General features: G+C 44.2%; 1 protein-coding gene across 1 annotated transcript in view; it reads left to right on the top strand.

Annotated features, from left to right (window-relative positions):
- LOC147799964 (uncharacterized) overlaps positions 1 to 15,152 on the top strand; it is a 78,396-nt gene that overhangs the window by 49,595 nt on the left and 13,649 nt on the right. Inside the window, exons 19-36 of the mRNA XM_087148733.1 lie at positions 134 to 251; positions 1,330 to 1,465; positions 1,944 to 2,053; positions 2,634 to 2,700; positions 3,614 to 3,789; positions 4,511 to 4,650; positions 5,140 to 5,335; positions 6,232 to 6,621; positions 7,499 to 8,186; positions 8,629 to 8,807; positions 9,105 to 9,253; positions 9,976 to 10,449; positions 11,568 to 11,694; positions 12,205 to 12,311; positions 12,857 to 12,982; positions 13,651 to 13,784; positions 14,170 to 14,364; positions 15,023 to 15,126. Of these exons, the coding sequence (XP_087004859.1) occupies positions 134 to 251; positions 1,330 to 1,465; positions 1,944 to 2,053; positions 2,634 to 2,700; positions 3,614 to 3,789; positions 4,511 to 4,650; positions 5,140 to 5,335; positions 6,232 to 6,621; positions 7,499 to 8,186; positions 8,629 to 8,807; positions 9,105 to 9,253; positions 9,976 to 10,449; positions 11,568 to 11,694; positions 12,205 to 12,311; positions 12,857 to 12,982; positions 13,651 to 13,784; positions 14,170 to 14,364; positions 15,023 to 15,126 (3,616 nt within the window). The remainder of the gene's footprint in view (positions 1 to 133; positions 252 to 1,329; positions 1,466 to 1,943; positions 2,054 to 2,633; positions 2,701 to 3,613; positions 3,790 to 4,510; positions 4,651 to 5,139; positions 5,336 to 6,231; positions 6,622 to 7,498; positions 8,187 to 8,628; positions 8,808 to 9,104; positions 9,254 to 9,975; positions 10,450 to 11,567; positions 11,695 to 12,204; positions 12,312 to 12,856; positions 12,983 to 13,650; positions 13,785 to 14,169; positions 14,365 to 15,022; positions 15,127 to 15,152) is intronic.

Here is a 15,152-nt window from a genome sequence, read left to right on the forward strand (position 1 = left end):
GTAAAATGTTTTGTCACTGCTCGCGAGTGTCCCTATATATGAATCCTCTTGAAGCGCACTTAATAACTCGGCTTTCAGACTGTTGAAATTGTAAATTTGAATTGTATGCTATTGTGGTTTACATCTCCAACAGATGGTGAAGTGTGGCTGTCATCTTTGGCCCTCCCTGATGAGACACAGGACGTGGACAAGCTGTTTTACAATCACCTGCACAACAGGTGGCAGAGCTTGGAACAAACGGGGAAAACAATGTAAGTAGCTGGAGAAGAAGGTGTTATCAAAAACCTTGGCACAGTCCCTGCTTTTGGGGTTTTGGGCTTTAACCATAACCTTCCTCAGTCTTGTAAAATTCTTTGGACAGTTTTTGGAGGGTTTTTGAGGACTGAGGCTGTAGCCAAACCTAACGTTGTGTACTTAGAGTTTCTGTGAAATCATCCACACTGCTTCAGGAAACCATTCGCACCGTCTCAATTTAATGACAGGAATTGCTGGAGGATTTCAAAGGATTGAAGCAGTGGTTGCCCCTCCAAGAATTTTTGCTGCATGCATTTTTTCCATGGAAGGAGTGAAGCATTTAAAAAGACTGATGCATCCTATCCAAGAGGGCTTAGGGTTAGGATGAAGCTATATGATGTTAAGGCCTTTGGGTTTGAGGAATGGTTTAATAATATTGGTCTATTCTCTTCACCAGTTACAAACAGTGTTGTGATGTAAGGCCAAAGATTAGTGTATTTTGATTTTCTTTTGACATCTATAGCATTCAAATGATTCATTAGCTAGAATGAAGCATGCACACCTTGCATCCAACATGTTTGCCATGTTACACTGCATGCAAACTTTGCAGCCACAGATAGGCTTTCCTAAGTCATTGCCAGTTGGTTGCAAATACATGGGCACATAACCGTAGCTGAGGACGCCCATTTCAGACACAGCTTAGGAGCTGTACATTGTTAACAGTGTTTGCTGCAGTCAGCCAGGGTAGCTTCTTACAGCGAGCGTGTGTCATCTCAGTGTCGGACTTGCAGGTGCAGGAAACTTTTGTGCATGCATTACATGGGAATCGCGTCACATGGGCAAATCTATGGTTGCCTTTCCACTGTCTTATAATAACCATTCAATGCAAGAGTATACTCCGAGTCTGGCTGAAGGCGTACTCTGACTTACTTGTTGGTTGTGCTTCTGCTGTTAGTGTGCTCAGGAGTGTACTCATGTTAAATTGAGTAACTTGCTGGAACTCAGCCTAGTTAGCAAGTCTTCATCTCATGATTGTTGTTTTTATTCTTCCAGTTTAGCAAATTTGTTCTTTCATTTTCCCCCTTTTTGTCCCAGTTTTAACGCCACACTGAAAGTGAACAGTAATCTGGTCAAAGACAAGGAACTGCCCGTCACAGCGGTGTTGGAGTGGCCAAGACTCATACGCAAGGACAAAATCGAGTTCCCGCTCACGTATATAGAAAATTCCAGTGTAAGTGACCTCGGGGTACTGTTACTCGGGAAATCGAAGAATGAAAATAAACAGCCTTGAGCTCACCTGGATTGATAGCTCAGTGGCCTCGGGAGTTGGTGGTACTGGCTATGTACACTGGCTGAAGATGATATCATTCAGCCCTAGGGCCCTTTGATTCTCGGCACCAATGCAAATTTAAGCCTTAATCCTAGACCTTAGGTGAAAGATCAGGACTGTGGCTTGGCCGAATTTCAACACTGTTCTGTTCAGCTCCGATATGAATATCTCTCTGCATTCATCTGGACATCAAATTCATGGTACATTTTTGCATAAACTTTGAAACTGAAATTTGAATTTGAACCGACCTTGCCGGTTGTCAGTGTATTGATCAATTATTGGGAATTCATGAAAGATTTAAAAATACTGAAGGAAGATTTCCTTGTTTAACATCCAGTTCAAATTAAAATATCTTGTTCAACATTGTCTTATTCTGCAGATATCTGAGGTGCAGATTTTAAACCCGTCAGACACCCTTATTTTAGTTCAGCTTCTGCCCGTAGCGCTTTATCAAGACCCAACATCAGTACTAGATTTTTTGACAGACAGGTAGGTGTTTCACTCTGACACTGCACAAGTGTTTTGCCAAATTATTTCAGAATTCAGAACCAGAGAATTTTCAGGTTTCATTTTGCAGAGGATTAGCATATTGCCTCAAAAACATTTCAAAAATCAAATGCTGTCAAAAAATTCTTTCTGAAATTTCGTAAAGAAATTTATTCCCTCTATTCCCTAAAGTTGTTGCCCGATCCGGAAATGAATTTGTATTAGATTTTTTTGCCGGCATTTCCATATGGTTTTCTTCCTAATTGTTGGCCCAAACATATAGATATCATGCCTGCTTATCAATCGGTTCACTGACACCGTTACCCCCATCAATATTGTTGTTTGCCATAGCAGATATGCCTAATCAGATTGCATGGATGTACATTAAGGAAGAAGACCCTAACCTGATTTGTTTGTTAGTTTATCACCTAAATATTCAATCAGATTTTGTAAATGCGCAGATATCTGTAAGAAAAGGACCCCACCCAAATCTTGTTTGTCCGTTTGTCACCTTTATAAAACTCAACCTGTCTTTCCCTGACCGGTCATTTTCCTGCATCTGTTGTTGGTCCCATCTGTCCAGGTTTGATCCAGAGTTGATAGAAACGGACGACCCCAGTGTCTTCTTCTTAGCTAACAATACAGACAAGGTGAGTTGATGCCATCGCCAAACCTGTAGTGTCAAGTCTAACATTTGAATCGGCGACCAAGTTCACAGGGCTGCCCAGCAGAAAATACTGCTTAGCAATTCTTTTTATGCCTGATTAAAACCAGCTGGTAACCAGTCTTTAGCAGCATACTTTACATGGCCTTTTAGCTGGTGACTACTCTTGCCCAAGCAAATAATTTCTTTCTCACCATGTACGTGTGTACAATGTCATTGGGCCCTGGTGATTTGGACAGGATGAATTTTTCATTTGCAATCCCCCGACCTCTGTGTGCAACAAGAGAAAACGTAAGACTGCTGAAACAGTGGGAAGGTCACTCACTCGTTCTGCCATCACAAAAATGCCCTGCAGCTGTACCCATGAGGATCTATTAAACACAATCTATAGACTAATCCGATTGGATGCCGTAACTGCGGTGGCACTGGTCTCACAAGGCACATTTTTCAAGTTGACGTGCGCATGCTTGTGGCAAATCATGACGTCCTTTTGGTTGAAGATGCATGTAACACGCCACCAGTCCATGTGCGTTGTGCCACCTGTCCACGAGGGTTGTGCCTCCACGGCAATGGCTCCCAGCTCTGGTTGTCAAATTACACTTTACAGGATGTGGTTTGTAAGGGTAAAAATTCATAAAGGTCACTATGGCTTCCCTTGTACGTTTCCAATGTTAATTGCACACTGTAATATCAATTTACTCAATGTCATAGAAGAGAATAGAAAAAGAATAGAAAAGAAAAGAAGAAAAGAATAAAAAAGAATAGAAAAGAGAAACTGCATGACTTACCATTCATTTTCTCTTTTCTAACCAAGAAGCACATAACCCCTTGACGTTTTGCAAAACTTTTCCGCATAGCGATATTTTTTGTGGCAATTTTGTTTTCTTCACTTGGGGTAGGATTCGTCAGAGAAGTGCCTTAAAAACAGTTCGTGTGGTGTGATAGAGGAGACATTTGGCGTGAGACCAAACAGGACAGCGCTGACGGTTCCCATCAAACCGCACCAGAACGTCACTGTGGCCATCGGCTTTAAACCCAGCGACGGCCGAGAGCGAATATCGCTCATACTCATCAGGTCAGCTGACTAAAATAAGAAATTGCAAATTGATCTTTAAAGTGCGGTTCTTTGGTTTCCTGACCCCATACAACACAATTTATTCCTTGCCCAAAATAAGAGCACAAAAACCTATAGTATGAAGTCGTTTATTCAGCTTTTTTATGATTGAGGAAGAGGTCTGTTTGATCTTTCGTATATCAATTCTCTTGCAAGCAAAGCAAAGGCTTAGATGGGATTCAAACCAGTGGCCAATGAAATGCTGTTGCATTTCTGTACCAACTGAGCAATGCATAGCTTTTGGCAGTGTCCCAGTTTGTCAGTACATATGTGGCCAGAGATGATACCAAAAACATGAACAAAGTTAGTAAAGCTGCTGTTTTTAAAAGTCCTTGTAGTATTATTTACATTTTATGGCAAATCCTCTGAAGTGTTGGAATGCAGAAAATATAGTCTGCTTCTGTATTGCAGAAATTGAGGGCTAGAATTTTGCTGTTAATTTGAGTTGAAGGGAATGATTATGTCTGCTCTGTATTCAGTGCCAAAACAAAATAAAATTTATGTACAAAGTCTCATGAAACATGAAAAAAAAGATAAAAAACTTTCAGATTTCCTCCAAACAAGCATAACATTTGTCCAAGAAATGTAAGCTGTAAACTGTTTCACGCTTGTTTAGAAAGCAATTCTCTGAAATGCCACTAGAACACCTGTCATCATCTCTCTCACTAATTGGTTTGCATAGGAACAACCTGACCATTCTGGATGCGTTCATGGTCCGGGGGCGCGGGGCAAGGGGAGAGCTGAGGTTCAACAGCAAGATGCCCAGCCCCAACAGCAACCTGCTCTTTGAGCTAAAACCCACGCATCTGGAAGATTGCGATAGTGAGTATCCATCCTTTCCCTTATTGTGCTTGTGCAAGTTCCTTGCCGAGGCCAACAATTTCATTGGAATGTGAGGCGGTAGAGTTGGGATCACGCCCTCGTTATTGGAAACATGTGGCCAAGTGTGCTAAAAATCTACCTATGTATGGCATTCCCATAGTCCTTTTACAGATACTTTGTATGTTTTATGCATACATGTGTCTCAGATTGTAAGTCGAAATACCCCCGTTCTACGTAAGTGATTCATTGACACAGCTTCAGTATATTTTATTTTGACTGTAATGTCCTGTTTTTGACCTGTCAGCTCACATACTCTATTGAAGACATTTGTTGATCCCAGCCCTCATAACACACTGAGAGTGTTTATTCACAAAAATCTCAAGTCCTTCAGAGCCGATGTTATGCATTGTTGTGGCACTTTGCATGGAATTGAAACAAAATTTAACAAAGCAATCTTTCAGTGCCTTGCCTTTCGCTGTCTTTCCCCAGGGTCGTCCCCTAAAGCCAGGGTCCCACCAAACTTTACCGTGAAGCGCTCCTTCACACTGAAAAACACAGGGCAGCTGCCGATTTACATTAAAACCTTTAGCATTAACGGCTACGACTGCAACGGTTACGGCTTCAAGGTGTTGCAGTGTCGGCCCATGGAGCTGGTGCCTAACGAAACCAAGCGATTGGATATAGCGTAAGTTGGACTCAGGACGATATCTCAGCTTGCTGCTCAGTAAAATGATGTTTTGAAGACATGAATGAATTTGAAATACTTCATTTTGTGATAGCTCCCCCAGTGTATAGATTATTCCTCGAGCACCCTCATCAGGAGTCTGCATGGTTTCTCCAATGTTCTCCTTTGTAAGGGAAATCAATGACACCTTCTTTGTGTTAAACAGTTTCAAGGGATGTCAGGACCCATGTAAAGTAATCCAGTTCATTGCTGACACCTTTAATAGTACATATCATATGTGCAATCTCTCTTCTGATTACAAGTGGTCATTGGCTGATATGCCAACTTTGTACCACAACCGGTTCATTTGTCTCACCTTGTAAGTGGGCGTGGTTTAAACTGCAACAGTGCCCCTGAACAATCTGTATGGTGCCTAGGCTCTGTCCTCCTTTATCCTTCTAAATCCTCCCCAAACTGCCTGATAGATTTTTAAGATTTCAGTACCTTGAAGGAAGTCCGCACATTATCTTAGAATTTTGAAATGGCCATATTTGCCAGAGAGCCCATTTTCATAGGACCATTGCATAACATTGAATTTTGCCTTTGATTGTGTAAAATGAAGGCTTTTTGAAACCAAAAAGAGTCTGCTATTCATATCGAGTCCAACAGTTCCCAGACCATGTGATAAAACTACCCAGATAATCTAATGACTTAGGCCCCTTTGTGATGTGTCTTATTAATACTTTTGGACGGTTTTTATGAGGAACTTGACCCTTTCTGGCATTAAACATCTTAAATCCATTATATCTCTGCTCAGGTGGAATGATTACAGCAAAGTGGAAGGCTAGTGACCTTGTCAGAACGCTTGCATATTGGTGCCACTGCATCGCATTAATGTTTCTTCTCTTTTCTGACAGTTTTACGCCAGACTTCACCATGTCGCGTATCACGCGCCAGCTCAAGGTGCTGACCTACAACCAGGAGGAGCTGGAGTACACCCTGATAGCTACGCTGCCCCCTCACATGCTGTCCACCTGCGCGGCCGCCCTACCCCGCCCCCAGTGGGAGCACCTGCTCTACATCATCTCCGTCATCCTGATGGGGGTCCTGTTTTTGGGCATCCTGACGGCCTCCTACTTGGAAGCCCTACGCCTAACCGAGCCCATGCCTGCCACCCAGCCTGGCCCTCCCGAGGAGAAAGGGGAGATGGGCAGGCTCAAGTGCTTCGACCTACGCAGCATCGCAGCGGGAATCAAGATTGGAGGGGGTGGGGGCGGGGCCAGTGGGGGAGGGGGAGCAAAGCCCAGGTAAGGGTTCCCTCATAGTTTCTGTCACATCGAGTACTAGTCATAAAAGCTGTATCTTTGTCACACATTGTAGGGCTTTTGACAAATCCAGCAGCAGTTCACAAGACATTTGTAATGGCCCCCTTTAATGGCAGAAAGCACTGTGGTGGGTACCGTGCAGAGTGACTATTGTACAATAGTGGCCATGGTTGGGGGGAGGTGAGCTAATGAACCAGTGATAGCGTTGTCATGGTTAACATTTATCCATTTTATACTTGAATGAAAGTGGTTGATTTTTGTTCATACCACTTTGAGCGTACGTAAAAATAGTGGATGATGGCAATAAGATGTCAATAAGATGTCTTCAAATGGCAATGTGTCCACATATACATGTGCTTGTACAGGAGTGGGGTCACATACCGCAGACCGAGTAGTTATGTGTTGGCAACAAGTGATTGAATCTGGGGCCTGTGGTGGAACTTGCCATGAAGGGCTTTATAGCCTTTGATAACAGGTGACAAATGGCTAGGGTGTCACTAACAAAGCTTGAATACAACTCTCTCCGGAACAGTGCTAGTCATGCGTGCATGCGCATAGTTGGAAGAGTGTGCCAACCAGTGCACCTTCAAATGTTTGCCTCATACATCTTCCTTGAAACCTCAAGCTTGACATTTTACACGCCATGTAGAGTACCACCAGCTGACCTGTCCCATACACAAAGAGTCCAAACATGATAGGCCACTTCATGGTCTGTACTCAACAAGATAGGTCAGTTCATGATGGGACTGGTAATATGTTCTCCTGCAGTTTTTCATTTATTCACCGGTATTGAAACATGGTACTCTTGTTTGTGCTTGTGGACCAATGTTCAGTGTCTGTTTCCCTTATCTTTGTACAGTTCAACAAGTAGTGTTCTTTCTACCCTGGGTGAGAAGTTATCTTTTCGGCCAAAGCGTTCCTCCTCCCCTTCCACGTCTACGAGAGGCAGCACCTCCTCGGTCGCCAACAACACCCGGCACTCCGAACCCAAGAGCCAGTCGGAGAGGCGTCTGTCACCTGACAAGGACAAAGTCAAGGTCAACAGTTGGGCCAACGGCAGCGTCCCAGCCAAGCAGAGCAATGCGTTGAATACATCCAACAGCAGTACGCCCTCCCCCAGCGAGGCGGCCCCCAACCGCAGGTCCACCGGAAAGGCGCGCCGACGCCCGGTCGACTCCGAGTGGAACAGCAACTACGCCAACAACACTAGCAGCAGCAGAGAGAACAGTAACAGACACCCAGAGCATCCATCCCCTCGATCGTTCGTGGAAGACATCTCACCGGCTATGGTCCAGGACCCGCCGGCCCACGAAGCCCAAGACAGCCTAGAGGTAAACACCAGCGTAAATAAATTAGCCCGAAACAGCAAGCGTAAATCCAACCGACCGACTACGACATCCAAGAGAGAGGAGCATGACAAGAAGATGACCGGGAGCAAGCGGAAGGAAGAGATGATGCGGGAGGCAGTGGACCGTGACGACTCCTCCTCAATCTCCACCGAATGCTCCAATCCAGAGTCAGAGCCATCGGACAAAAGCGGCAAACAGGTAGGAGAAGTTTGCATCTTTGATCAGTTTGGGCATTTGTCTGAATGAATTCACTGATCGACATCAGAGCAGAAATGGGCTACTGTGGCTCCTAACAGTTGTTGTATTGGTAGTTGTTGAAGGTCTTCTTGAGAAAATTCCTCAGCTTAACTCCTGAGGTTGTTGAAACCTGAAGAGGGCTAAATTATATTGGTTTGGGTCATTTTGTTGAAAATCATACTCACCACCCTTTTAATCACCAACATTAAGAAGCACTTTAAAGTGTACCTCTGGGGTTGCAGAAAACTGAAAAGGCTAACTTATATCGGTTGGGATCACTTTGTTGATGATCATATTCACCACCTTTCCAAAATATCAACATTTAGTAGCTTTCTTTGAAGTTTAATGGTTTACGTGATCTCTGCATCTGACAAAACAAGCTAATATCTTTTATTATTTGCAGACTTTCCACCAAGCTGACAGCGAGCCCTCTTGGCCCTCAAACAAGTCCAAGAGCAAGGCCCTGTCCTCGGGTGGCATGGGTCTGGACGACTTCAAATTTGAGGACGTCAAGAGCCGTACCAAACCCCGTAAAAATGCCAAGATGGACCCTGCATTCTATGGTGACGTGTGCAGGCCCAGGTGACAATATATTCTGTCCTATTATTGGTGTCTACGTATTTTATAAGGAGGAACTTTACCCATTCTGATAACTTTCAACTGTACCGTCTAAGCTTTCATTTGTCTGGAAATGAATTGTTGGCTCAAGTATTCAATATTGAAGAGGTTCTTCTGATGACTTATTAAAAAAAACATGAACAGAAGAAGGCTTCACATTCTGTGAAAAAAAATGGTTAGTTTGTGTTTACGATTTTGTTAAATATGTCACTGCAATTCTTTGTCTTTAATTTGGTGTATAAATTTGTTGACTTTATGTAGTACCTTGGAGTTACCCTACGTGCCGCACGGTGAAGCAGGCCGTCGGGTCAAGCAGAACTCCAAGGAGCCAACCTCGCCTCACTCCATTGCTGCCAAGATTGCCGCTAAGGCGACCAAGAAGGCACTCAAGACGGCGAAACCCGAACAAGGTACGTTGACTCCCTCACATCCCAGGGATATACAGGTGGTGTGTGTCGTGGGTGAGGGGGGAAACGGCAAATCTGAATGCTTGCTGTGATCAGTCTTGCATTGCCACAGTCCTCTCATTCAGAGGCAAGAGTTTTGTGCACATTCAGTTGAAAAATTAAGCCATGTTCACATCAATTGACTGTGTCTGGGAGCAGCACTCATCTGTGAGAAGCGTCTGTAGCCACGAACCTTTGACTTTCTTAGGCCCATGTGGTATTTCTAATCATTGCTTTTAGTCATGCATGGCCCATCCTGCAGCATGCATGAAGTAGTGTGCGCATGCCATGTGCCCTTCAGTGATCCTGTTATGATGTGAACACCGCACAATGTCATTTGTGGTACCTAATCTCTTCTTAGCTGCTAGTCCACAATTTTTGGAGTCCAGCTTGTCCATGAAGCAGCTGTCATACGGTACGTGCATGTATTAAGATCCATGTACATCAGTTAAGGTACAGGCACTTATTACATACCAAAGCACGGTACTGACCTGTCAAAACTGCCAGTTTGGCCCTTGAGATGCTGCTAAAATGTTACGTAGAAAGATTTAATGGTAACTACCCGGATAATGAGAGCATTCTTCATGTGATAGGTCGGCATTATTGGCAGTGTGAGTACTGATCCCGGCTCAGTTTGTAAAGGATTGACCATTGGGCACTTCTCTCTTTCCCTTGTCGATTGGCAGCGACCAAATCTATAGATGGTGCCAGTGAGACAGCAAGCACCCCAAGCAGTGAAGTGGACAAGGATTCTCCGCCGCCTCTGTGGGAGCAGGTTAAGCCCATGCCCAGCAGTCAGGGACGGCAGCTGCCAGTGCAAGCCAAGCACCCGGAACAGCCGACCCCTGCTGCCCTTACCACCACAAACACCAGCAACAGCCACCGAGGCAAGGGCTCCAGCTCAAAGAACTCCAGCACCAAGTCCAGTCAGTTCCCTGAAACGGCAGCTGCAGCTACGGCTGCCGCTGCTGCAGCAGGGAATGCCAGCGGCCGGCCAAGCAGCTACAGCAAGGCGGTAGCCGGGGCAGTGCCGGGCACCAGCTCCGAGACCAGTCCGGCTCCCGAGGAGAGCACAAAGAAAACTAAACTGGCCAAAACCAAATCCATGCCCGAGAAGACATCAGCTTTCACTGCTGTGGGTGATATCGCTGGTCGTCCAGGTATAAATGTCACAGCCACTCTGAAGCTCCTCCCCAACAACTTACTCACACATACGTCTTTTAAAGTATACCATTTTGTCAGCGATTGAATCATTGCTGACTCTTGGCAGCACCTCATCGGAGCTCACTAAATTTATGTTTAATCTCTAGAAAGTTATCTTTCAGTCATCACTCATTTTTCATGTCAGCAACGTGTGAAAGATTGAAATCTGTCTGGAGAATTTCCTTTAAAGGGCAGCTGCAATCATTTTTTGTGATTACAAACCTCTAAAATGCACCTTTGTGCCTCAGTAATCCTTGTTTTTAACCTTTGCTACATCATTTCAAATTGTAGTTTAATGCCTTTTTTGGTTTTTATGCTAATGAGTATTTCCATATTCATGAGCAAACTGTGGTGTCATCTCAGGAAGAAGCCTCAATGTTACATTAGTTTGTACACAAAAAAATCCTACACTTTGTAAATTTTCCTGGACTCAGTTTTCTCTTTTTGCTGATTCCGTGTTCATGTGGATAGCAATAAGAAAGCATCATTCCATCTCTCAGAAATGTTCTCAGTTAGTAAATTCTGGGTTCACAATTTGAACAGAAACACCTATGCACTGAACCATGTATTCCGTAGATGACTTCACAGCAACAGCGCCCTCAGTTGTACAGAAAAGCATGGATAATCTTAATTATTTAAAAGCTTACACTCTTCAGTGTATTTAACCAAATAGGAGTGTAAGAGTTTTCATACAATGAAGAAGAGTACAAAGACGCAGAAAAATTGTGTCTAATAAAAACCGATCGCAGCTACGCCTTAAATTCATGGCTGATTCCTTGCTGTGTCATCTCGTGCAGATACCAAATCTTTGACTTATTCCTTTGATTTGTCAGAATTCATTTTTTTCTTTTCATGGTCAGTAGGCCGAATGTCTGAACGGTCCGATGACTGAAACCTGATGACTGATGCATACTTTGAAAAACAGAGTGGCTAGGAACAGAACCAGCACCAAGAGACCTGGTTCGAAAAGTATCAAACAGAACCTGGCCAAAAGTTCCTGGCTATCCGTCCTAAAGTTGACAAGAAGTCGGGGGAGAAATTGATTTTTTCCTCTCTCTGTCTTGCTTGATCCTAGGAGCTATTGGCAGCAAGGGAATCTCCCCAAAGACCAGGACCTGGCCCTGGACTGGCCAATCCGGTCAGCCGGAGATGCTGGACAGTGCCTCTGATACCAGCAGCACTGCATCCACCGGGCCAAGCAGGTAGGAACACCCAACAGGAGTGCACTTCCATACTTCTTGATTATATGGGACGTTCATTGCAGCACCTTGATTAGATCTACATCTTATCTTGGAAGTTTGTACAAGGTGCATTGGTGTGTAGAGTCATGTAAAAGCAGTTAAGAAGTGGACAATGACTGTTACTTGACCTTGCACGGAGTCTTAATGTTTTTTCAAAAGGATGTCTTGACTCACTGGTGATCATTTTTTGTTGGGTAGAATTAAAGTTTTTGATGACTTAAATGTGTTTATAACAGTCAGTCAGTAAAAGCAGGAGCCAGGCTAAAGACTGGATGTGTGACTTTTTATAAAAGGGCACGGTAGTTGTGGACATCACTGCACACATTCTGTTGGTGTCCCTGATGGTACAGATTCTGATTCTGAAATCTTTGCTGCAGACCAACGAGATTTTTAATAGCCTGAGTGTCTGCTGACACGCACGTTCTGAATTTTTATTTTTTTTTTGAGATTTGTTGTCTGTAATCTCCATAGCCCCGGAATGTTCAGCATGCCCAGTGCCAGCCAGCCTGAGACCAAGAAGCCAATGTCTGCTGACAGCTACTCCAGTGCGTCCTCCAAGTTCCCGTTTGCCAACCATGGTGAGTGGACAGCGGTTTGATGACCATAGTAATGACAACATCAACCATAACCATCACTCTTACCATCTCATGAGGTTATAAAGACACACTTATCTTGAAAACCGATCAAGGCGAAAGCATCATAATTACCCCCCCCTGATTACCGTGACCATGAAAATTCCTGAAACCACCTTGCCTCCCTGGAGAGTATACAGCTTCATACTGCCATTGTAGATACAAACAACTAATCAAGTTCAATAGTTATTTTTGCCGTTGCTGGTACCAATTTGTGTTCCACAAGAAGCAAACCAGGAAAATTGACTTGCCCAAGGTCACAACGTTAGCAGTCAAAAAACCTTAATAAGAATGCCAAAGGCCTATAAACTCCCTGTGTAACTCCCTGTGCACCAAGCAGTAAAAATCATGGATATTGCTTTCAACAGGGGCCCCTTAGAACCGCCTCTGCTCTGCAGCCACATTCAAGTCTCCTTATCACTCGAAAATGCTTTGGATTGTACTAATTAAAAATTGGTGGAATCACAAATTTTTAGTTGTTTTACTTTCAGGCACCAATTTCCCCGCGACGTTTTGGGATAACAGCGTGAGAGAGCCAAGTATGGACATACCACCCCCTCCCATGTCAGGCTACAACCCACAAGAGGTACAGCAGCCCAAGGCCCAGTCCATCAAAGGTATTTAGTGAGTTTTTTGTTTATTTTACCAGGGTAACTCTATCAGTTACTAAAGAACCGCTACTCCCTAGGAGCCCCAGGGGAGAAGATAGTAAAGAAATGTTCAGCCTTTTTACAGGTGGGAGGAAAACCTCAAATGTATATTCGGAACCAACCCACGGAATCAGGGGGGACCGAGAATCCAATCCACATATTGGGCTGGGTGGGATTCAAACTTAGACCGCCGAGGTAAAAGGCAAGGAAAGTGCCCCAACATGACTCTCATGTGCCGCCCGATAAACTCCCGCTTTCCTCAGACTGGCATTTGGGACTTGGTACTTCATCCAAGATAGTAGACTGTGGACTCTGATTGGACGTAGATTGCTGATTGGGAGTCAGCTTCAACCTGGAGGCCTGTGGGATGTTGGAGTTAAGGCTAGGAGCTGGGATTGTTTGAAATTATTCAGATGCAGACTCAATGTATACGACTTGCAATTGTGTCTTGGAGTCAAGACTTGTAGCTCTGTTTTAGGATTGTTTAAATTTTCACGAGCTGGACTTCGTCTTTCGATTTTCCTTCATTCAGTTCTTGAATCAATGTAGTTCAGAACCATCTGCTTGGTAAACAATGTAAACTCTAGATGTAGATGACCAATTTGAGATAATTCTGTGGTATTTTTCCTTCCAAGGAACCATTGGAGATTGGCTTGGACTAGGAGTGGGCATGCCCAGCACCTCCAACAACCTGTGGCAACTCGGACCGACCTACCCTGACGCTGGCTGGTCAACAGAGACTGGGTCCCCAAGATCACCGGGGCAAACAGTGAGCTAGATAGCATTGAAATGATACAGCAGTATTGAAATTCAAACCTAGTTGGGGGCCTGACTATTTTGACCCACATCCCTGTAGTGTTCGTTGTTGTCAGGATGTCAAACCGAATGATACATGAAATTTGGTTTCACAATTTGAATAGAAAAACGTGTAACATGAGCAGTGTCTTCCCCAATGGCATCATGAAAACCATGGACAACAGGAAATGTTCAAAAAAGTGTACTTTTCAATATACTTATGTCTAAGAGGATGTTGAATATTCTCAGGCATAGAAGAGAAGTACCACGTTGCACAAAATACGTGTGCAAAATAATTCATCGTTTGGAGCCCTTCCAATCACACTTTGGTATGTACTACCCCACTTTGCCCCTTGCAGGCCAACTTCTACCCGGCCACCAGCAATCCATGGAGCTTTGAGGACCTGCCACCGCCCCCCGCTGCCCAGTCGCCCAACTCCAGCTGGAACAGCAGCAGTGAGCTCTTCCCCTCCTCCATCTGGAGCAATCCCAGCAGCACCAACACCTCCCTGCTGGACACCACCACGCCCAGCATGGCCACCCAGGAGTCACCAGTAAGTCTCCTTTCCCCTAGGGCCAGTTTGGGGTCTGTACACAAATTACCCTCCCCCCCAGTGGTGACAGAGATTGGCCCAAGGCTGCGACCCTGTGCTGGCCTCTCATACTAAGAATTGACAATTTTGCACCTTTTCTGTATATTCGCACAACTTACTGCACATGGGTTTTCTGGTAGCAGCCGGAGGTGCATTTGCATACCTTCAACTCAACCACATTGTAGCTGGGTCCTTCATGATTCAGCCTTGAAGCTGCAACTAAGCATAATTAAGCCACTCCAACAAATGATTGTTTTCATATTGCGTGCACCACATATCTGTTCACTGCAATGTAACATGTATCTTTGTAAGACAGTCAAACCAAACTGTTAATGTTCAAAGTAGGCTAGCTGATTTGTAAAGATAGTTCTTCTTTTAGTTACCCAACCAATTCTGGACATTTTAACAGCTGAAATTATAATTAGGCACTAGTTGTGCAAATGTGCCTGCATTCCCCCCCCCAAAAAAAAAGAGAGAGTAAAAGAAAAAATAAATATTTTATTCATTAATAGAAATACATGTGATGATTGACATCCAGTTAAAAAAATATGAGGCTTTTTGTTGTTGTTGTTTCATATGAGTTTCTCAATTTCCCCTTGTCTATTTGTGTCTTTCTCAGCAGTACTCTCCCTTCAGCAGCTTCCGCAGTCTGTGGGGAAACCCTTTCTCTGCAATGGGGAACAGCGGATCCTCCTGGAGCCCAGGGAACAACGACCAAAAACAGTAAATTGTTAAGTAGGGGGAAAAAA

This window comes from Acanthaster planci, linkage group LG02 (genome assembly GCF_054643075.1).
Source record: "Acanthaster planci isolate LZ-2023a linkage group LG02, COTS_SCS, whole genome shotgun sequence".
Classification (NCBI taxonomy): domain Eukaryota; kingdom Metazoa; phylum Echinodermata; class Asteroidea; order Valvatida; family Acanthasteridae; genus Acanthaster; species Acanthaster planci.